Source organism: Mirounga leonina, unplaced genomic scaffold (assembly GCF_011800145.1).
Source record: "Mirounga leonina isolate KUSES-001 unplaced genomic scaffold, KU_Mleo_1.0 Mir_82, whole genome shotgun sequence".
NCBI lineage: Eukaryota > Metazoa > Chordata > Mammalia > Carnivora > Phocidae > Mirounga > Mirounga leonina.
In genome coordinates this window covers 28,182,816-28,206,553 of record NW_023270825.1, presented here as the reverse complement: position 1 = coordinate 28,206,553, position 23,738 = coordinate 28,182,816, and the positions used below count along the sequence as shown (strand labels likewise).

Below are 23,738 nucleotides of genomic sequence, written 5' to 3'. Positions count from 1 at the left end.
GTGCTCAATAAATATTTGAATGAATTAATGAACTACATAAACAAGTACAACAAACACATGCTTAGAAATAAAGACATCCAAATAGTAACAGTGGTTTATTTCAAGGAATGGATTTATCATAGGTAATTTGGGTATTTTTTTTTTTTACTTCGTGCTTTTCTGTTTCGTACATTTTTGCATCAAACCTGTTTTACTGGGGTACCTGGGTGGCTCACTTGGTTAAGCGACTGCCTTCGGCTCAGGTCATGATCCTGGAGTCCCGGGATCGAGTCCCACATCAGGCTCCCTGCTCGGCGGGGGATCTGCTTCTCCCTCTGACCCTCTTCCCTCTCGTGCTCTCTCATTCTCTCTCAAATAAAAAAAGAAAAATCTTTAAAAAAAAAAACCTGTATTACTAATTGTTAAATTGGTCAAGGAGCCTGATGCGGGACTCAATCCCAGGACCCTGGGATCATGACCTGAGCCAAAGGCAGCTGCTTAATGGACTGAGCCACCCAAAGGTCACCCTATTTTTACTTTTGATGGTAAAATGTACCATACAGATATCCAGCCTTCCTCATAATGGAGGGTCTCAATCCATGGGCATGTAGACCAAGCAGTGAGGCGCTCTATAGTCACCACATCTACTCCTCACAATAATTCTCTTCAGTACATAGCATCATCCTCCTTTTATCTATGAAGAAACTGGGGTTCACAGACACCAAATGACTCTCATCTGAGACCAAGCTCCCTTTGTGCCTTGATTTGCAAATATTCTTAAATCTTTTTTCTCTGGCGTGCGTACTGCACATCACGAAGGCAAAACCTGCGTCTGAGCCCTCTGCCTGGCTGGCGGCCATTCACTCAGCATGCCCCAAGCCAACTCCTTCCTGACTTCCTCCAGTGACCCTAGCTCTTCAGCTTGCAATCCCCTTTGACTCCTCCCACAGGGTTCAGCAAACCTTGCAGATCCTCCCTCCTCTTAAGTGTGTCCCCCATCTGCCCTCCCTTCCATCCCAGCAACCACCACTCTGCTTCAGCCCTCACTACCTTTCACAGGGACTGTGGTTGCACTAAGCTCCTAAGGAGGCTCCCAGCCTCCACAATCTGTCGTCTCCAGTCTCTCCCACTGTGCCACCTGGGTGATCTCTCCAAAACTCAGCTCTAGTCCTGCACTCCCCAACTTCCAAACCTTCTGAGGTCCCCTCTGCCTGCTCCTTTCCCTGATATTTGACCCAACCTACCCTGCCAGTTTTGCTTCCAAGACTCCCCTCCCATACAGCCAAAATGAATGCCTCACTATTCCTTGAACAGACTTCCAGTGAGGTTGTTTGTTCAGCTTAGAATTTCTGTCTGCCTTCTCTTCTGGGCCATTCAAGCTTCACAAAGCTCTGCTTTATTCTGACTATACTCACTTCTCATTCTGCTCACCACCTCTCCCCGCTCCACACCCTGCATTTATTTGTAAACTCCTTGAGAGCTGAAATTCTACCTTCTTCATTATTGATTGAAATGTTTTCACACTGAGATACAACTGATAAACCACACGACCTATTTTCTAATTGGTCCAGCCACTCACAGGGACCCGGATTAAAAAGGCACATGGTGTGCCAGGTCTGCTAGTGGCAACAACCAAGCTTGGCCTATTTAATTTTTTTTCCCCTCCAAGCCTGGCCTATTTGAACCCAGATCTTCTCACAAAACTGTCACTTCTGGCCAAGTGCCCATCACAGGCTTCTAGAAGTTCTGATAGCTGCCGGCTGATATCTGGGACAGTCAAAGCACACAGAACATTCTGGAATTATTAGTCGTACGAACAGACTTTGCGCTGAAGAGAACATCAGATCAACTTCATTGTTCAACAACAGAAGAAATGAACGCACAAAAAAGAGAAGAGACTCGACCTAAGTCACACAACAAAGCAGGAAAACACAACTAGACCGAGAAGTGACCCTCCATGACGGCCCTTTAGGCCACGCTCCTCTGCACCTTGGAGCCGTACAGACCTAGGGTCAGCCGACTCCGCCACCTGTGGTCACTGCCCAACACGTCACCACCTGTTTTCTCTCCCTCATCTCAGAGACCCCTTTGTCCTTCCCACAGTAAAATCTTTCCTCCCCCCAAGTCTCAGGGCGGCGAGAGGACGACTCTGGGCTGGATCAGTTGGCTGCGGACAGAGAAAGAACCCGTTGCTGGGTCAGACACCCAACTTCTCCAGAAGAAGCCGACTCCTCCGAGCTTCCGGGATCAGAACTCAGCCTCCTACCCCGCCCGGCCCCGCCCCCCAACGCGACCGGCCCCGCCCCCAACGTGCTCGGCCCCGCCCCAGACCCGCATGCCGACACGCGGCCCCCTCGCCTGGCCTGGGCGGAGCCGAGCTCCAATCTCCGCCCTCCCCCTAAGATCCACCCTATTGGCGTAGACAGTCAGAAGCCACGTCCAATGAGACGGAACGGGCGGCCGCCTGGTCCTATCCGCTGCGACAACACAAAAAACGGACGCAACTAACTGGCAGACGCTACATCGTGGTCTTTCCGGGTCCTTCCCCGCTTAGACCGTACTCCTGCGGGTCCCGGCCCTGAAGGCGAGCCGGAAAGGACCGTCTACTAAGTAAGTGTCTGCCGCGGCGGTGGCCGTTGGCGTCGGTCCGGTAATCGTAATTACCCTGTTGGATTTTCAGGATGTTCTCACTTTTAAATATTATCGTTCTCCTGCGGCTGCTCTCCCTCAGAGCTCGGGGTGGGATGGGCCGTGGGGGAAGGCCCGAGAAAGGGGCGGGGAGCAGCGGAGCACGTGGAACGCCGGCCTGAGCGTGGCGTGGATGGGGGGCTGGGCCGACGAGCTCCGGCTGCGCCGGCTCCGGGGGCGTGTACAGCCCGGCTCGTCCTGTCGGGTCGGCTCTGCAGCCGTAAACGGTGGAACGTGGGGGGACCCCGAGTGTCGCCGCTCTGTGTCGGACCCGAGAGAGCGTTTTATTAAGCCCTGGTGCTGAAGGTAGCACCCCACACCTGCCTCTGGCTGGAGCGCGGACCCTTGGTGGCCGTTTCCCTGAGAGTTCAGGTTGTGAGAACAGCTAACGCACCTTGAGCGCGTACTGAGTGCTCCGCGCTGTGCTAACTGCTTTACAAGCCTTAACTAAGTCCCCCCCCCCACCAGCCCGGTGAGGTAGGTAGGAGTACCTTTGTCAGACGCAGGAAGAGGCCTAGTGAGGTTTCGCTTGTCCAGGGTAACTACGGAACTAGTCAGTAGCAGAGCCCCGGTTTGAACCCAGGCGTTCCGAGTTTACCTCCACACCGAGTCGTGTGTGGGCGAGGAAGCCACCTTTTCGTACTCGTGCCTTCGGGGTCCCGGGCGCCTCATCGCGCCCCGCCCCCGCTGACCTCAGAAACGGTGATACCACCCCCTTCCCCCCGCCCACCATGGGCGGGGGGTAGTCCACAGTCCCTTTCTTGTGACTGAAACAGCAAGGCGGAGAGAAAACTGTCATAACTTCCTGGAGGAAACAGACGAAATTCCGAAATTCCCAAGTCTGGTTTTAAATAACAATGGAAGTTACACTTGAGGTGGTGGTCGGTGGGTAACCAACCCCCGGGGCCTGACCAGCCGGGGTGAGATTCCTTTTTCTCCACTCTTTGTGTCCTGCTGGGTAAGATACTTAGTCCTGGAAGCCTCAGTTTCCTCATTTGTAAAAATAGAAAAACCAACTCAAGGTGGGCATGGCAAGCTCCTTGGAGAGGCCATTTTGTATTCGGCTTTACAAACCATTCAGCATTAGCATTTTCCGTATTACAATCCGGTAGTCTCCATAATCGTAATTACTCCGTTGGATTTTTAGGATTTTAAGTATTATAGTTCTTCTCTAGTAAATCTTTTTTGGGTTTTTTTTTTTTGTGGGTTTTTGGGGGGGGTGTTTTTTTTTTAAAGATTTTTATTTATTTATTTGAGAGAGAGAGAATGAGAGAGAGAGCACATGAGAAGGGGGAGGGTCAGAGAGAGAAGCAGACCCCCTGCTGAGCAGGGAGCCCGATGCGGGACTCGATCCAGGGACTCCAGGATCATGACCTGAGCCGAAGGCAGTCGCTTAACCAACTGAGCCACCCAGGCGCCCTCTTTTTTGTTTTTGAGATATAATTCACATACCGTAAAATCCACCATTGTAAAGGGTACAGTTCAGTGGGTTTTGTAATATATTCACGGGGTTGTGTGACTATCACCACGATCTTATTCCAGAACATTTTCATCACCCCAAAAAGAAACCCTGTGGCCCCAGTGTGGCCCAGGCAACTCAGAGGAGTTTTGTTGGACTCCAGGCCAGATGTTGAGGCCCAGCTGCCAGGGCCTCCCAACCTGAGGTCTTGGGTGGGGGAGATGGAGCCTCTTCCCACCCTGAATTTCAGCCCTGGGCTCCCAGCACACCTGCTGAGCAGAGGTCCAGGTAGAGGCTGCCCCACAGCCCCCTGGCATGGGGAGGTGTCTCGGGAGAGGGGGAGGGCCAGTTATCCAAGAAACTGTGGGGTTTTCCAACCACAAGCCTTTGGGAGAACTGTGCCAAATCTTGGCCATTCCTATGGGGAGAACTGCCCGACTTCCAGGCCAAGCCAACTTCCAGATGAGATCCCACAACTGGGCCTCTACAGAGACTAGATTTGAAGCAGGGCCTGAAAAATTCAGGAATTTGCCAAACTTCAGGATTATCGACAAGCGGGGGTTCAGACTTGGAGCCAAAGGAGGTGAACCTTTGAAAGTTCTTGCAACCAAGGTAAAAATGAAACGGAATGACTTCATAGCAACATAACAGCAAAGAATGGAGAAGCTAAACTGAATTAGAAAGGGCAAGACTGCAAACCCATCTGATGGGCATGTTATTTCACGGGCGGAACCCAATTACAGGCAGCTGCAGTGGATACTATCCAAACAGCTTTCATCTGGAGAAAGCTATTGGCAGTTCTGAAAAGCAAAGAGTAAAGTATACCAATACTGTATTTCAATTTTATCACTATTGAAAAGCATTTATTTAGCACTACTGAAAAGCAGTAAAGCAAAGCATTAGAGGTATACACTGCTGCCTACCAAAATGCACCAAAGGTTGATGAGGAAGATTTACAGGTTTTTCAGAAGCTTTAGGAATCCACCAGATTATCAACCTCATTTAGATAATGTAAGAATGTTACCCAATGATCTAGCTCAGCCAGTAACTCCGGAAACCAAAAGGAAAGCTTTTGTGCACTGTGAGGCCAAGTGCTCCATCTCCAGGAATACCCGGGGAGCTGGACAAATCAAAACCACAGCTCCTGGCTAGGTTTGCCAACAAACCTGTTGCTGAACAAACTCGGATAAACTCATCACAAGAGAAGCCAGTAACTCAAGAGACCACGGTTTAGAAAAGAGAAAGAGAAATTTATTTCAGGTGCCAGCAGCCAGAGGCGGTGGCAGACTCAAGCCTTAACTGACCTCTCAGCCCACAAGTTGGATACCTAGAGTTTTATAGGGAGAGGTTCAGAGGGGTACGTGCCAAAGAACAGACAGAGTGTGTGATCACAGGTTGGGGGGTTGGTATGTGCATCCCATGATCGTGGGCAGGGAGGGGATGTATGGGATGTGGTCTTTCTAGGCATTCTGTTGCTGTTGGGGCTTTTCTGGCCTGGCGGTTCCAATGTTCTGGTCATTGCAAAACCTCTTCATCAGTGCCTCAAGAAAGCATGATTAGAAATAAGAGCAATAGGTTTCAGTTAGAGCTTGAGTTAGGCATCCTGTCTATTTCTGGTTTTAACTGTTGGGATCTGTAGTTAAGCAAGAGGGCTCACTGACAAGAACAAATTCAGAGTTTCCAGAGATCACTGTCAGCTAAGTGTATATCTGCAACAGGACATCACCTGTTGACTAAGAAAGGGTCAACAAGCAGATGATTGAGATGTTACAGAAGAAAATTAATTTTCTTATACTTGTTTCCATTTTCATCTTAAAATGACTCAATCCAGGATTACAGTGGTACCCCTTATCCAGGGGGACACATTCCAAAACCCCCTGTGGATGCCTGAAACCATGGGTAGTACCGAAACCTGTATATTCTGTTTTTTTCCTATACAGACATACCTGTGATAAAGTTTAATTTATAAATTAGGCAGTAAGAGATGAACAACAATAACTGATAATCAAATAGAACAATTACAACAATATACTGTGATAAAAGGTATGTGAACATGATCTGTCTCAAAATCTTATTGTACTGTACTCACCCTTTTTGTGATAATGTAAGATGATAAAATGCCAGTGCAATGAGACGACTTATAGACATTGTGACACGGCATTAGACTGTTAACTGATCTCCCAAGGATACATCCGGAGGAGGATCATCTGCTTCTGGATCTAATGGAGGATAACTGAACCCGGGGAAAGTGAAACTGGGTCAGGGGGTCTGCTGGACTGAATTGTAAAACTTTATACTGGCTTGCTATGTTAAACCTCGAAATGCTACTGAAAATAGGGGGAAAAAATAAAGGAAGTTTGTGCTGACCTAAAATGAAGGTTTTAAAAAATATTACATACTCAGTCATTTTAATCTCTTACCTGTGATGTGTGGTCTTTTTGTATAATCCCCTTCCCTCCTTTTTTTAAGATTATGGATTTCAAAGTGTTTCATATTATTGCACTATTCCTGGTTGGGAATGCTATAAGTAGATAACAGAAACCAAAGAAATCTGCCAATTCCAGTTCTTTAAGGTCGACTCCAGGAAAGGATCCTATCTAGTTGTTCTGATTAAAAAATTCTATTTCAGGGGCGCCTGGGTGGCTCAGTCATTAGGCGTCTGCCTTCGGCTCAGGTCATGATCCCAGGGTCCTGGGATCGAGCCCCGCATCGGGCTCCCTGCTCCGCGGGGGGCCTGCTTCTCCCTCTCCCGCTGCTTGTGTTCCCTCTCTCGCTGTGTCTCTCTCTGTCAAGTAAATTTTAAAAATCTTTAAAAAAAAAAAAATTCTATTTCATGGGGCACCTGGGTGGCTCAGTCGATCAAGCGTCCAATTCTTGATTTTAGCTCAGGTCATGATCTCATGGTTGTGAGATCAAGCCCCGCATAGGGCTCGGTGCTGGGCTCTCTCTCCCTCTGCCCCTTATCCTACCCACTCTCTTAAAAAAATTCGATTTCATGAAGAGTTAAGTAAAAAGACAAGTTTTTTTTTTAACTTTTACTGAAACATGAAGTCTCATCATTTGATCTATGTATTTACCTTTCAGTAAGTGTTTAATCAAACAAAGTAAAGGAAATATGGTACTACTGTATCAGTGTTTTATGAATGCACAGGCATAAATCTTAGTTTAAATAAAAGTCACATTCAACCTGATTCTGGTTTTAAAACAAAACTGTCATAGTGAAGTATTATATATGTGACTATTGCTTTTGGTACCAAAGCTAAAAATTTGGTGGCATGAAAACATAAACAGGTACACATGGAACATTATAAATCACTTAAAGTCTTATAAAAATTTTACTAAGCTACCACCTAGATAATGAAAGGATATAACAGTGACTCTTATTCCTAGAAATATAAAACAATTTAATCGGAACCTTTATAAACTAATTTGGGGTGACTGGGAAAAGCACTTACTCATAACAGAAAAAAAGACTCCCAACAAGCTTCTTTCAAAAGGAATATTTGGGGGTGGAGGGATCTTTGTGCCAGTTAGTCATTCCCCATTCTCTGCCTTCTCTTCCCCTACTTCCAGCCCCCTGGAAACTACCTCTTCCAGTCCAATTTATTTTTTCCTTGTGCTTCAGGTGTTCTATCTAAGGAACCATTACTTAATCCATGATCATGATGATTTATATCTTTATTTTCTTCTAAGAGTTTTATAGTTTTAGGGGCACCTGGGTGGTGCAGTCAGTTAAGCGTCCAACTCTTGGTTTCAGCTCAGGTCGTGATCTCAGGGTTGTGGGATCAAGCCCTGTGTGGAGCTCTGCACTCAGTATGGAGTCTACTTGGGATTCCTCTCCCACTCCCTCTACCCCTCCTGCTCATGCTCGCACTGTCTCTCTTTCTCTAAAAAAAAACTTTTTTTTTAAGTTTTATAGTTTTAGATATTGGATCCATTAGAGTTAATTTTTATATATGATGTGAAGTAGGGATTCAAATTCATTCTTTTGCAGGCGGATATCCAGTTCCTAAGTTATTATTTTTGATGTTACTGTAAATGGAATTGTTTTCTTTAATTTCATTTTCAGATTGTATCCTGAAACTTTAACTCATGTATCTATCACCTCTAATAGTTTTACTGTGGATTCTTTAGGATTTTCTGTTTATAAGATCATGCCATCTACAAATAGAAGTAGTGGTGAGAAAAGACATCCTCGTCTTGTTCCTGAATGGGGGAGGGGGTGGAGCTTGTACTTTTTCACCATAAAGTATGTTAGCTTTGAGTTTCTTGTAGATGCCCTTTATCACGTTGAGGAAGTTACCTTCTATTCCTAGTTTTTAATCATGAGAGGCCACTGGATTTTACCCAGTGATTTTTCTGCATCTATTGAGATAGTCACATGGGGTTTTCCCCTACATTTATTCTATTAATATGCTGTATTACAGTGATTGATCTCCCTATGTTGAATCAGCCTTGTATTCCTGGGATAAATCCTGCTTGCTCCTCATGTATAATCCTTTTCATGAGCTTTTGGATTGGGTTTGCTAGTATTTTGTGTGTCTGTGTCCTAGATATATTGATATATAGTTTTCTTTTTTTTTTTTTAAGATTTTATTTATTTATTTGACAGAAAGAGACACAGCGAGAGAGGGAACACAAGCAGGGGGAGTGGGAGAGGGAGAAGCAGGCTTCCCGCAGAGCAGGGAACCGGGAGCCCGATGGTGGGGCTCGATCCCAGGATCCTGGGATCATGACGTGAGCTGAAGGCAGACACTCAATGACTGAGCCACCCAGGCACCCCAATATATAGTTTTCTTGTGATGTTTTTGATTTTGGTAACAGGGTAATACTAGCCTCATAAAGTGATTGGAAAGTTGTAATTTTTATAATCTTTTGGATTATTTTTTTAGGATCAATTCCCAAAAGAAGGCTTGTACATTTTTAAATTACTTGATAAGTATTGCCTGGTCATTTTCCAAAAAGTTAAATCATGTTTATTTGTTTGAGATTAACATTGTCTTTCCGGACTAATGGTCTCTCAGAAATTATTTCTCTTTACTCCTTCAAGTACTTAAAAGATTCTCTGAAAGGCAAAGCCAGGTCCAGCCTTTCAGAACACTTCTTAGTACCTGCCTGGCAGAGCAGCTCCAGAGGAGCCAGAATTCAGCATTTGATCCAGCAAATTGTTAGCACTTCTATCAAGAATAGAGTTTCTCCACCTCAGCACTGTTGCTGGATTAACTCGCAGTGTATTGTAAGATGGTTAGCATCAATGGCTTTTTCTCACTAAATGGCAATAGCAGCCACCACCAGCCCCACCTCCTCCCCCCCCAAGTTGTGACAAACAAAAATGTCTCCCATCATTGTCACATGTCCCCTGGTGGTTAAAATTGTCCTCATTGAGACACACTGATCTAAAAACTGATACGTGCTGGATTTCCTATTACTATCCAATAAAATTATCTCTGATTTTGAAATCAAAGCCTCACTATATATTTGGCTTTGGATCTACATTTGTCTGAGTCTTTGTCACCATGTGTTGATGACTTTCAAATCTCTATCCTTAGCCTTGTTTCCTCTCTGGATTCCCAGAGCTTGTGTACAGTTGCCTGCCTTGGTGTTCTACAGGCGTCTTGAGATTGGTTTGTTCAAAATGAGACTGATTCTCTTCTCTCCCCCAAACTGCTCTTCGTCCTTAGTCTTGGTCTCCCAGGTCAGGACCCTACCAGTCAGTCACTTACTGGTTCTTCACTTCTCTGTCTCCACCTCTCCCATGAAATTCACCTCCTGAGTCTCTCTAAATTCAAGATCCTCTGTCCCAAGTGTCACTTCCACAGTGGGAAGGTTCATCTCCCGTAGCTTGCTGCAGCAGTCCTTAACTTCCAGCTTATTCTCTCTGCTACCTGTAAAGTGCCCTTTCCAACATGTGTGTCTAATCCTGTCAGAGCCCTCATGGGCTGGCCCTGCCTCCCTTTCCAGCTTCATCCCCCAGCCTCTGGCCATACCAAGCTGCTTGCAGGTCCCTTTCCTCACCCCCTTGCCTGACACTCATTCTTCTAGATGCAGTTCAAACTCTGTCTCTCCTCCAGCCCTTCCACTCAAAGAATGACCCTCCTCCTTTGCTACACCTGGAGAGACCTGGGTCTTCACTTATGAGGCACTGCAGGAATCGGTTCATTCACGACTATGTCCCTGGTGATCAGCAAGTGTCTTGAGAATGGGAACCACAGTTTATCTCTGCCTGCTCCCCAGGGCCCAGTGGGCCCTCCGTAAATCTGTGTTGAATAGCAAATGAAAATGCCTAGAGCAGAAAGGGGCTACCTGGGATTTTAAAGTAGCTGCAGGGTTGTTTGGGTTTGTTTTTTGTTTAGTTCAGTGAACATTTACTGAGAACCAACTAGGTCATGGGTGTTAGGAACAGAAGGAACAAGGCAAGATCTTTGCTTAGAGAATTCACATTACACCTAATATGAGATGGGAGTACAAAGTTTAGTACAGAGTGATAAGGGCAAGCATAATGCATAAAGTGGATACTGAGAGTGAACTATGTCTGCATTCGGGGAAGACACTCTCCCCACCCCTGAAATAGGCTTAAAAGTACGAAAAGTATCATTTCATCCCACTCTAACCCTTTCTGTGTTGAGTCAACTTCTATTTATCGTGACTTTTTTAAATGACTTTGGCTTGATCATGTTTATTAAATCAGTTAATGTCGTCAGCCTCCTTGTGTTGCAGGACCTGACCCTGTGCTTGTGTGAGTTAGTGGTTTAGAAATGTTCCAAAATCAGCAGTCACCAGTTATTTCATTATTTACTATGTCCTTGATTTTGCGCCCCTCTTTTTTTTTTTTTAAAGATTTTATTTCTTTATTTGACAGAGAGAGACACAGCGAGAGAGGGAACACAAGCGGGGGGAGTGGGAGAGGGAGAAGCAGGCTCCACGCAGAGCAGGGAGCCCGATGCGGGACTCGATCCCAGGACCCTGGGATCATGACCTGAGCCAAAGGCAGTCACTTAACCGACTGAGCAACCCAGGCGCCCCGCACCCCTCTTTTGAGGATACAGGCATGCCATGCTCCTGCCTCCTGATCTGAAGCCTTTGACTTACCATTATATGTGTTCTTCAATGTAGTCCTGCATTATTTCATAATTAAAGCAAACTGGAGTCCTATGTACAGAATGTGCAATCTAGAGAAATTTTTATCTTTTTATAGAGTTGCTAATAATAATCTTTAGGTCAATATGGCTTCTTTTTTTACCAGTTTTCTTAACACTGGCCCTATTTCCCTTCCTCTGCATAGTACCTCTTAGCTTGTAACTTAACTAGTTAGTAAATACAACTTTATTCGTAAATAAAGATTAAGGTGATTGATCCTTAGGGAGACCCATGCGTGTGGTGTCCAGGAGCCATGAAAGTGGGTTGCTTAGGAAATTGAATAAAGTTATTATACTATTGGACAGGGGTGAGGGCGGCAGTGGTATTTACAGAGAAGGGAAATATGGATAGGTACAAGAGCAGGCAGGGAAGTAGGGAGAGATTCTGGGCTCCGAACCTGCTGAGTCTGCTGTTGCTGTGGAAGGAGGAGTGGCGGTAGAAGTTGATGCCCAGGAGGGATGCTAGAGGTTGGAGATGAACCTGTGTTGGCAGGTGAGATGGTATATGTATGAAAAGAAGAGGATCTAGGACAGAACAGTAGAAAACAGATACAGGGCAGGTGACCCAAGAGAAAGCTATTCCAGAAGCCAAAGGAGAGTGAAGCTTTGTGGCATCACATGTTTTAGGAATAAGGGCTAAATAAAGAGAGACGACTAACTTTGGCAGGTAGGGGGATCATTAGTTAAATACCTCACAAGAGCATTTGAGCAGAAAGGCGAGGGAGGAGCCCTAACTGCAGTGGGTTGAAGAGTGACTGGGAAACAAGCAGTGGGATGTGTGCACATAGACCACATGCTCAGGATATCCTCTTCCTTTTGGGTCAGAGATGAAGCACATACAAATGAAAAACCTGAGCATGTCCATAGGTGAGGTAAGGACAGGGGAAATTGGTTAAACATACGGGAAAGGTATCTGTAGGGTCTGAGAAGGAATGAGAGCAATAGCCAGGTGGGGTGGGTTTGCCAGGAAAAGGCACAAGGACACCCGTTTCTCCCAAGACAAGCGGGAAGACCATTGGAAATATTAAAGGCAGGTATTTGTGGAAGGGAAGGGAGAGAAGTTGGGAGTATTCATACCTGGCAACATCTCTCTTCTCTGTGAGGTAGGGAGCTATGCTAGCAAGGAAGGAGGACTGGAAGAAAGCGGAAAGGGATATCACCCTGAGCTGTCAGGAGTGACTCAGACTAGGAATAATTAAAGTCATTTAATTCATCAGAGGATGAAAATAAGATATTTCTCATAGCTCCCCTTCAGCACGGCTACATGCTTTTCTTCAGTGGTGCTTATTAATTCTGGCACAGGACTGGAGAGCATCTGGTGCAAGTAATCCAGGTTGTGGAATGGCCCCGTGGGGGTGGCAGACTGACTGTCTGAAGCAAGCAAACTGAGGCCTTGGTTACAGAATTCGCAAAATGTTGGGGTAAGTACTGGACCGGGAGTCCAGACTTCTGGTGCTCTGATGCCAACAGGCATTCCCCACTCAGAAGGAGAAGTTGGGAAATAAAGGCAAATAGTTTTCTAATCTATTCTTGGGTTTCATTCAGCCCTAGAAATGTTTTTCTAATTTTGTTATGGCATTTGAATGTGGTTTTAAAGTATATTCAGTAAAAAATAAATAAAAGCATATTCAGTAAGATGTCATCACTGTCTCCTGTGAGTGGGGGAAAAATCAGGCGTTGGGAAGGCATGGAACTCACAGCAGCTGGTCCATGTACCATTTTGGTCTTTTTAAGAACTCTTAATATGTCAGGCGCCTGGGTGGCTCAGTCGTTAAGCGTCTGCCTTCGGCTCAGGTCATGATCCCAGGGTCCTGGGATCGAGCCCCCACATCGGGCTCCCTGCTCGGCGGAGAGCCTGCTTCTCCCTCTCCCACTCTACCTGCTTGTGTTCCCTCTCTCGCTGTGTCTCTCTGTCAAATAAATAAAGAAAATCTTAAAAAAAAAACACAACAACTCTTAATGTGATTCCCAATGTTGAAACTGGCAGTTAAGTGATAGATTCAGGCTATACAAGATAAGACTTGAAAAAGACACCTGAAATATGGCAATATCAGTAAGAAGTGTTCTTTTCTCATTCCTTATTTAAAAAAAAAAAATGCATGTGCACATCTGTCCCTTTAACAGCTTGCTTACTTCGGGGAGCTAAAACTTTTATAAAGCACGTTGAGAAATCCTACACACGGGCGGTTGTTTAACTGTGTTCACAGTTTTCCCTGCTCGGTGCTGGAATTGTGCAGGAGAAAGTGCTCACTGTCAACTATTCTCTATGAATAGGGATGTGTGTGGATTGAAAGATTATATGCTCTGGTGTTATCTGGTAAAGAAAAGAAAGAAGAATAACCTAAGAGTTCTCCTGCCAGCTTCAGCTGCCATCTAAAGTACTTGCGAGAATCTGTCATCACCTCACACAGTGACCCAAGGAAACGAAGGTCAGCAGATTGGCAGGCCAGGTGTCAACCGTGAGGTAAGAACTGTAGCTGGAGAAGTGGCTCCAGAAGCCTGGGGTCTCGTCGCTGTCTCCACCTGGAGGCAGCCCTTACAGGCGAGGCGTGGAGTGGTGGCTCCGGTGAGAACCCAGGTCGGGCCACCCCCTTGCCTAGCTCCGAGCATGAAGGAGCTGTCAAGCAGACAGCAAAGCACGTGCATGCGCGTGCGCGCGCACACACACCCATTTGCATGTGAACTTGCTTTTTTTCTCTTTTAGGAGAAGAAATGCATAAAAACAGCTGGCAGAATAGAAGACGTGGGAGAAGGAGCAACCAGCAGAACCCTCGGTTCAGGCAACAGGGTTCTGACGAGAGGCAAGTGCTGCTGCCCGGGACCACGCGAGCCCTGTGGCGGCCTCAGGTGCGCGCGAGTCACCAGGGCTGTCACCGCAGCGCAGGGTCTGGGGGGGGGCGCCGCTGCCGCAAGTCAGCCCGCCTGCTGCACTTGGAGTAGTCAGGAGATACGGCCACGCTCTTTCTTTTCAGAGTGACCATGACCTCTGGCCAGAGCATTAGCCAGAGGCTTAGAAGTAGACAGTATCAGATAGAACTGGAAAGCTATTTTTCTAGTTTGCACTTTTTCTGTCTCTCTCCCTTTTTTCCCAGCCAATGAAAATAGCTTCCTGGAGATCTAATTTCATTAATTCAGCCTAAGTCCTTAGAAAGGCTAAATATATCATATTGTATTTAATGAACACAAAAGTGTATACAGAATAATACAGTGAACATCATGTACCCACTACCCCGCTTAGAAAGTAAAACCTAGTTTATACTGAGTTGAAGCCCCCAGTGCAAACATTTTCCACTTTCAGCTTATTGTTCTTATGGCCAGAAGTCCTTTTGGCCCTGGACTGTGAGGAGGTGTCCTCTCCTGGTGTGGGCGGGTTATCTTGTGCTGAGACTAGATTGTATTTCCTTCGTGCAGAAGTCTTTGCACCAGAAGAGGCCCACATGCCAATTTTAAAACTCTTCCACACTTCAGACCTCCTCCTAAAATGGACAGATTTCTAGCTACAGGGTCAGAAGATGACAAATACCAAGATGCTTCTCTAGAACAAGTGAACCTAAACAGTAACAAAAACCATCAAAATATTGTGGAAAGAACAGGGCTTCAGAATTAGGAGGTCCGGATTTGACATTCTGCCTTCTCCTATATGAATTTGGGCAAGATACTTAATCATTCTGAGTCACTCTTATACAAAAGAGAGCTAATACGAGGTTTGCAATACTGCATGGAAAGCCTCTGATGGGCTGCTTGGCTCTGAGTAGGCCCTTCATACATGGTGGGGCAGAATAAAATCTATTACTCTAAGGCAGAGTCACAGATTTGACCCATATTGTAGAACGATCAGGACAGTGCCCAATGTTTGTATGTTTTGTAAGGAGAACCATGGATATTTTTGGGGCCCCAGGCCTTCCCACAAGAGTACAATGTGTAGCAAAATGTGATCTGTGCAAGAAGAGAGTCTCAACTCTGCTTTGGCAGAGTCATGTGGAAACACGCTGGGCAGCCACCTTCTGGGCTCTATGTGGAAAGAATGGAGCAGCAGTCCTTGGACTAGAAATGTAGACATTTGTTGTGACACTTAATCCTTCCTCCTCTTGCTGCTGATCACACATGAGCTGCCTCAGAAAGCTCCAGGCCATAAAAAGGGAGAATAAATAATTTTCTCTGAAACTGCATGGTTAGTATTTACAGACAAAAGAGAACGTTCTTTCATTCCTTCAGCATACTTACTCAATTTGTATTCCTTTGGGGGATGGGGAGGAAGTTCTTGATTTTAAAGCAGATTTTGTCAGGATTCTAAAATTAGGTGTTTTGCTCTATCATTATATCCTTCAGCCTGTAATTGCCACAGAAGCTGCTTGTAGCTTTGCAAATCAACGGTTTAAACCATGGCTCTATCCCAGTATTAACTGAGCAAATCACCTCTGTGCCCTGAACGCCAGTTTCTCCATCTGTAAGGTGGTGTGCCCAAGTAAAATTTAAACCCTTTGTATTGCTAAATCCAGTAAAGAATAAAATGCACCTGCCTTGTAACTGCTGTTGAACTGACAAATGTGCCTAGCTGATAATATTCTTATTGGCAAAGATTATTCCTCTTTTCATCTGGAAATTTCAAAAAGACCTTACAAAATGCTCAAGTGAGGAGATAAGGAAAGGGACTTACTGTGACACACATCCTGTTAAGGATGAGGAACCAAAACCTTGTCCTAACTTTTGTATATTTGAAGTAGGTAAACTGCTTTCAAGGAGAAGGGAGAGGTCAGGGCTCCCCAAGTAATCAGAAGGGTCAGAGGGCTGGGGTGAAGGCCATGGAACTGCCTGAACTGACCCCTGCAGGATCCTACGGTAAGAGAATGACTGGGACTCCAGCCCTTCACTGTGAGTTACTATGACTATGTGTCAACAGGGGTAACTCAGTGACACAGCAAAGCTCACAGGATTCTGGCCATGTCGGCGATGACGAGGCCCCATCGACCTCATCCGGCACAGCTGGGAGTTCTTCCGTGCCAGGTGAGGCTGTCTGTTGGACAGTAGACCTCCTGTGGCCCTGCCTGTGGGGAAAGATGAAACCTCGTCCCACCTCATCATCTGGTTACGTCTGCTTGGGCTGCCCTGCTTAGCCCTGTGTGTCTTCACTTGCATGTGGGGACACTCCATGTGGGTCACCAGCCCTTTCCTGGCTTGGAGGAAATTTCGGAGCAAATTGAAACACTAACTAAACATCCGGGCTGTGTCAGGAATGGGGATCCTGAGGCAGACGGCTCCCCCCATGGGCACAGGATGGTGACTGACAACGTTAGCCCACCTCCTGCCCCTCAGAACAGACAGACATCTGTGGGTGGTGTGGACAGACCCCTGGGTTCCTTCAGAGGTGGGTCCATGCAGTGTTCTAAGTTGAAGTGGATTTCATGTCTTTTGACTAAAGATCTGCCAGGGTATTACTTTGACCCTGAAAAGAAACGATACTTCCGCTTGCTCCCTGGACATAACAACTGCAACCCCCTCACAAAGGAGGGCATCCGGCAGAAGGAGATGGAAAGCAAAAGGCTGCAGCTGCTGGAGGAAGAAGACAAGCAGAAAAAGGTGGGCTCCACACTCCTGGTGGCCACCCTGTCCCCTCCACTGGTGATGGGAGGTGCCGATTAGATGCCCCTATAACACTTAGCATGGTGCACTTGTGGGTGTGGCATTGAGCTCCCCCTGTAGGGATCTGATGAAGAGATTCTGATGAGAACAGGCAAGAAATCTCCCACCGCCCCTTTTCTTACCTGTGAAGTTTCTTTTCTTTTCTTTTTTTAAAGATTTTTTATTTATTTGAGAGAATGAGATAGAGCATGAGAAGGGGGGGGTCAGAGGGAGAAGCAGACTCCCCGCCGAGCAGGGAGCCCGATGCAGGACTCGATCCCGGGACTCCAGGATCATGACCTGAGCCGAAGGCAGTCGCTTAACCAACTGAGCCACCCAGGCGCCCTACCTGCAAAGTTTCATCAGTGATACTCACATCTTGTCCTTCCCCAGAGGAATCTTGGGAATTGGTATGATACAGTTTCAGTAACTGTATATCTTAAATAGAAAACCAAGGTGTGTGGATATGAGGATTTCCTGCATCCCTTCTGGGGATTAAATGCCAGGACCTTTCAGGGGTTTATGGGGGCTCCGTGGTCACCCCTGGTCAAACGGAAAGCATGGTGAAGACCCGAGTGACCAGTACGGTTCTTGTGCTCACTAGTGGGGTGGCTTCATCTCTTCACCTGGCTCCCCAGGTGAATTGATGGGGAGCTTAGACATGGGCACCAGGCCAACTTTCCAGCTCACATGTGCTTTCTTGTGATGGACTTTTCCTCTTGCCAAGGAGAGGAGACCCTCAGATCTCTATGCATATAATTTCTGCCAACTTAGTACACCTGCTTCTTCATTAGATCCTATGAAACTAGAAACATTCTCCATTATCCCATAACCTAAAACTTCATTGAATCTTTTTGGTTTTATTTAGAAAATAGCCAGAATGGGCTTTAATGCATCTTCACTGCTGCAGAAAAGCAAGCTGGGTTTTCTCAATGTCACCAGTTACTGCCGGTAAGACAAAGCCTCATTAAGCTTTTTTCATGAATGTTCTTTTCCTGTTTCTTATTTCCATGGTCCAAGAAGCCAGTCAGGATAGAGCACATAACCACTCTGAGGAGTCCTCACAGTTAGGGGTGGGGGGGAGGGGGGAGGAGCATAGCCTGCCTTCTGCTAAAACCAGCCCTGAGAAAATCATTTCCCTTTAGAGCAAGGGGAGAGTCTCCTGCAGGAGGCCACAGAGGGAGAAGGGATCTAGGCAGAGAAACTCAGCAGAAATTTCTCAAGACATTTTCTCTGTGTTACTCGAAATCATTGTCAGTGTAATGAAGGTCCTATAACTTCATTACCATGAGATTTCTGCCTCCCCTTCCAATCAGTTGTCACCCAAAAGAGAGCATTAAAGGGATGTATGTGTACTAAACTTCATATACTTGTGATGACTGATACTCCAACTAAAACCCTGTGAGCTAGATTGGTACTTCCCCCAGTTTTCAGAAGAGACTGAGGCTCAGAATAGAGCGATTGGCTCAAGGTAAAGCTAGAAAGGGTGGGCCACGCAAGGGTTACCCGCCAAAGTAGGTAGGGCAGTTCTCTCCTGTATTCCCCTCTTCAGAAGGAAAAGAGTTAAGGTCTAGGTAGATCTCTCTTCACCTTAAAACCTGCTTTGTTCTTAGTGGGGTGGTGGCCGTGATATGGAGAGGGAAGGGTCTCCATACCTGGTTCTTACTAATTGGGCCCTCTTCTTCGGCATGCTGTTTCATTTCTCAGGCACATTCTTTTCATCTCGGGAAAGAGTTGTACTAGATGATCCAAAACCAAATTTGTCTAGTTCTAACTTTCTTTGACCCTGTGGATGGTCCACCCATTTCTTGGCCTTAGTTTTCCTAAGAGTTCTGTAATTGAGATGATTTGGGATCCCGCTCAGCTCCCTTGCTGAGAATTACTCGGGAGGAGAGTCGGCTGACTAGGGGAGGTGATCTCCAGGGTGTGGGCCAGGGCAGAGCCTCGGAGGCTGCTTCATGGGTGTCTAGGCACAGTGTCCATGCCCTCCCCGCCCCTCTTTCCCTCTGCAGTTTAGCTCATGAGCTGCGAGTGAGCTGCATGCAGAGGAAAAAGGTCCAGATTCAGAGCTCGGATCCCTCCGCTTTGGCAAGCGACCGATTTAACCTCATACTGGTGAGTGGGAGGGAGCTCCCTTTGGGTGCCAGAGGTATAGCTTTTATCCCCTGACACTGCGTGGCTTAACCTTGGCTTTCATCAGGCCTAGTTATGTGGAAGCCAGTGCCATGAAAGCAGGCAGTGTCCCCTTGGTTTTACGGTTCTAACGTGTGCCTGCTGGCTACCCGCTAGCAGGTGCTGAGCTGGCAGGGCGGGCCTGCTGACAATGCTCACCCGCACTATAGCTCTGTCATTCAGTCTGAGAGCCTGGGCCCACCACACATTGACTGAGAACTGTCACAAAGTAATTTTCCCTTGGGTGTGTTGGTTACAGACTAAAAGATATGCAGTGGACTAGGGGCATTATCTGGTGGCCACACCTGAAGCTCCAGTGTCCTTCAGTAGCAACCATGTGTTACTCCCTTGCTCGCTGGCTCTGACCTGAGCAGCAGGGGCCCACAGGCCTGGACTCCTGGGCCTGCACATCTGGCACACCTTTATCATATTGTTTACAGGGAGCAGAGAGTCTTCTCTTCGTTAGGTTAGACCTGGGCTGGAAGCCAAGGCTAAAGCCAGAGCCAACTGCTTGAACCCAGAGTTCAGAGAAATGTTGGCAGAGGACCTCATGGTCCGCCGAGTTAGACTAGAAGCTCGAGGTTACAGGAGAGCATGGCCTGCCCTGCAAGCCCTGTCCTTCCTGGAGGCCAGAGAAAGGCTAAGGAGAATGGGAGAAGGATCCAGATTGGATCCTGCTGGACAGGACTGGAATCTGAAGCCACAGAGCTGACCCTTGAGGTCTTGCCCCAGGAGACCTCAACAGGAGAACCCTTACGTAAGGGGTATTCCAGGACTCACATTCTCTCCTGTGGCTTTACTCCTGTGGCTTTACTTTAATCGTCTGGGGGTACGATTTGACCTGAATCAGTAGAATATTTTCTTGCGGTTCATTCTCCTCAGGAGTCCCCTCCCTCGGGTTCCTCGGTAAAACTAGGTAGGGATGCACATGCTGCTTAGTGTGGCCCGAGCCCCCAGTCTTCGTGCTTCACCTCACACAGGCCTTGCACTGGCTCAGAGACCTTCCCAGTCACCCGGAGTTAGAGCTGATTGGCTGGCTGTGTGGACTGGAGTTTTGGGAAGGGTGCTTTGCCACCCAGAGATCAGTTTTTCCAATCTGATTCTAGTCACTGTAATGATTCTTCAGGAAGCGTGCTTTCTTTTTTTTTTTTTTTTTTTTTTTAAAGATTTTATTTATTTATTTGAGAGAGAGAGAATGAGAGAGAGCACATGAGAGGGGGGAGGGTCAGAGGCAGAAGCAGGCTCCCTGCCGAGCAGGGAGCCCGATGCAGGACTCGATCCAGGGACTCCAGGATCATGACCTGAGCCGAAGGCAGTCGCTTAACCAACTGAGCCACCCAGGCACTCAGGAAGCGTGCTTTCTGAATAAACTTGGAAAGTGAATACATTTTCACCAGCATCCAAACCCATGTATGTGTATATAAATATATGTAAAACACATTTTGTTGTGAAGTAATTAGTAATCACATTTTTTAAGTGGAAAAAAAACTCAGATCCCAATGCAGTCTTTTCTATTGTAATTTTTTTTCAGTGCAGTGGGCTTGCTTTTTTTTTTTTTTAACTTGGTGGGGAGAAAAGTGCTTGTGTAATGGGAATCCAATTTTGTATCCTCCTTTTACCCCTTCACAGGGATACAACTAGCATTTTCCACATTGTGTGTGGCTTTCATGATGGCCACATGTCACCACATGGCCCATCTAAACAGTTCACCTGGGTGGACATTGGGACTCTTCCAAACCCAATTCTGAGTGGAGTCACTATACAGACCTCAGACTTCCTGACGGCGCTCCCTCACTGCCCTTAGCCCTGCTCCTGCTTATGAGACCACATAGCTGTCAGCCTTGCCGGGTGACAGCTGGGCTGAGTAGGGGCAAGTTAGATGACCTCCATGCTCCACGCTCCCTCGTGGGTAGGCGCACTCACAATAAAATGCACAGAGCATGGGATCCTAGAGAGATGGGCAGCTCAGCCAGGGAGGTGACCTGTAGTCTCTTTTCCCTCCAGGCAGATACCAACAGTGACCGGCTCTTCACAGTGAATGATGTCAAAGTCGGAGGCTCCAAGTATGGCATCATCAGCCTACGAGGTCTGAAGGCCCCCTCACTCAAGGTGCATATGCACGAAAACCTTTACTTCACCAACCGGAAGGTACGCTGCCTTTCCCATTAATTGGGAGCCTTGCAGCCCCCTTTGCACTTCGGAGCCAAGGGCCCTGCTGTAGTTGGCCCAATTCAGAGGAGAGGAGAGAACTTTGTGAAGAAGGTGGAGCTTGAGTACCTATTTTCCCCAGGGAAAATGGAGTCGTAGCTCTTGAGAACCCATAGGGGAAGAAAAGGGCCTCAGAAGTTTCTTTTCTTGGAAGAGAAATAACTGTCGATAGTTGGGAGAAGGCGTGAAACTTCTTAATGCTTGAAAGGCTTCTTTAACTGGTTGGACAGACCTTCCCTCCAGGAGGATTGCAGTGACCCAAAGGAGCCCTTGCCAAGCACAGAGTTCCTGGGCTGGGGGCTGAGGTAGCTGAGTGGGGAGTCCTCTGGTGCATCAGTCACTCAGCCGGTCTGTGACCTACACAGAGGTTAAATAAATATAATACAGCACAGCTTGCTGTCTAGGGAGCAACCTTTAAATTCCACGGGGGTGATGACTGCATGTGTAAGAAGCAGTGACATTCTGTTCATTTGGGACCTGAGCCACAAGATGGATACAGGTTGAAAATGGTTTCTGGTTGAAGTGAGAATACAGTATGCCTTTCAGAGTTAGGTTTGTCCCCTGCTATTGCAGAGACTCCATCCCCAAACCAGAGAGTATACCAGAGGTCTCACTGTGAGGTCCATGCTAATGACAGAGGACCAAAGTCTGGGGGTTACTTCCTCCCTGTTCCTCTCAAGGCCCTACATGGTGGAGCAGGGGAGACTTGCCTGTTCTGGAGCTTGTTCCAGCCCCTTTAAAAGGAGTAAGACCTGAAGAAAGAAGTCCCGTGTCTACATCCGCATTAGTTATTCCATAGGAAAGCATTTGTCTGTTTCTCTCCGCAAGTGGGCAAACCAGTCTTGCTGTGTGCTTCCTCACCAGGTGAACTCTGTGTGCTGGGCCTCGCTGAATCACCTGGACTCCCACATTCTGTATCTTTTGGCAGATGAAGAGGTTTGGTGGGCAGGCCATGCCCTGGTGTGGAGCTGGGCATCTGTGGGGTTTGTGAGGTGGCATCTTAGTGGCCAGAGGTCTGTCCCATTTTGTATGCACATCTCACCCTTTAGGAAAGAATAGTGCAGCTCGGTAGAGAACGAGGATTGCCATGGAGCAATAGCGGAGTTCCCACGGTGACACTGATGTCACTGTGTGCCGGACACTTAGGAACGGTAAAGCCTTAGGCAGGAACCCCACATCCTCCTGAGGTGAAGGAGGAGGAGCTCAGAGCTACAGTGGTTTGAGGGTGGGCCAGGCCTCTTAGGGGGGGAGACTGAGGGTGGACATCAGTAAAGGGGAGGGGAATCCTTCGGCGTTGGACATGAGTGTGTGGGCTCTGTGCCTAGGGTCCCTGTCAGAGACAGCCTTCTTTCTTTCTTACTTTTTTTTTTTATTATATGTATTTATTTGAGAGAGAGAGGAGGGCATGAGCAGGGGGTGGGGGGACAGAGGCAGAAGGAGAAGCAGACTCCTGGCTGATCAGGGAGCCCAATGCAGGGCTCGATCCCAGGACCCCAGGATCATGACCTGAGTCGAAGACAGACGCTTAACTGACTGAGCCCCCCAGGCGCCCCCAGAGACAGCTGCCTTTAGAGCTCTCTTCATTCTAGTCTCTGCCCTTTCAGAGAACAATCAGGGCTCTTTTGCTAAAAGCACAGGAGTACAGCGTCAGTCTGTCTGGACCCTTCCTCTGGAATCCCTGGGGGCTGTTGATGATGGACAAGACAACGGTCTGTCCTGTGCTTCTGGGAGTAATACGGTTTGAGCCAAAGCCACATGTGCATGAGTCTTGTCCATGGTTCATTTTCATAATAAATGAGTTCTTAAAACTCTGACCACTCACTGTACCTAGCACCTACTTCGGGAGTTGTTCCGGGGCTAACATTATTTAACATCTGTGAATGCACTTAGCACAGTGCTTGGCACATGATGGGTTTTCTGCTCATGATGGCTGAATCGGAACCAGTTGGGGTTTTTTGAATTTGTTCCACGGCACTCTATTTTTAAAAGCCTAAAGTACATTAGAGATCTGGTTATCATTTTACGTAAGACAAACACAAAACTGTGTGGCCTGTAAATTGAAAATTTTATGTGGCTTTCATTTGATGGGATTCTGTGGGGGGGATAGGACCACCTGTTACTGTGATGATCTTACCAGAGGACAGAAGAGACCAGATCTTAAAGGAGAGAAAACAAGAACCTTGCTTTCATTTCTGATCTTAAAACAGGATGACGTTTTCCCAGGTTTCTCTCCTTACACTAAGGAGAGAATAAAAATCCATATAATTGGGTTTACAGAGCGTGGTCTGTGGTAGCTTCTTCAGCCGCTTGCCCTCTGGTGGTCACTTCGGTAATCTTCAGGCTTCTGTGCACCTGCTGCTTCTGCTGAAGGTCATGGAACTTTCTCCCTTTACCAAAATGGCACCTTGTTGAGCCCGGTCCTCTGCAGTTCCCCCCACAAAATGGGGAGAGGTTAGGCCGAGGCTGCCCTTCCTGGG

General features: G+C 47.0%; 1 protein-coding gene across 10 annotated transcripts in view; it reads left to right on the top strand.

Moving 5' to 3' along the window:
- Nucleotides 1-2,485: 2,485 nt before the first annotated feature.
- Nucleotides 2,486-23,738, top strand: part of DCAF4 (DDB1 and CUL4 associated factor 4) — a 33,598-nt gene continuing 12,345 nt past the window's right edge. For 4 of the 10 annotated variants that reach the window (XR_004676920.1, XR_004676916.1, XR_004676913.1 and 1 more), the window contains exons 1-10: nt 2,486-2,589; nt 12,565-12,683; nt 13,537-13,726; nt 13,967-14,063; nt 16,163-16,266; nt 16,682-16,839; nt 17,750-17,832; nt 18,894-18,996; nt 21,058-21,201; nt 22,126-22,175. Coding sequence is in view for 1 of the 10 variants with exons in the window: in XM_034992242.1 (XP_034848133.1) it covers nt 13,975-14,063; nt 16,163-16,266; nt 16,682-16,839; nt 17,750-17,832; nt 18,894-18,996; nt 21,058-21,201; nt 22,126-22,175 (731 nt within the window). In the remaining 9 variants the exon portion in view is untranslated. Of the gene's footprint in view, nt 2,590-11,530; nt 12,684-13,230; nt 14,110-16,162; nt 16,267-16,681; nt 16,840-17,749; nt 17,833-18,893; nt 18,997-21,057; nt 21,202-22,125; nt 22,176-23,738 lie in introns of those variants that run through there. The other 6 variants (XR_004676915.1, XR_004676914.1, XR_004676917.1 and 3 more) reach the window with 6 other exon arrangements.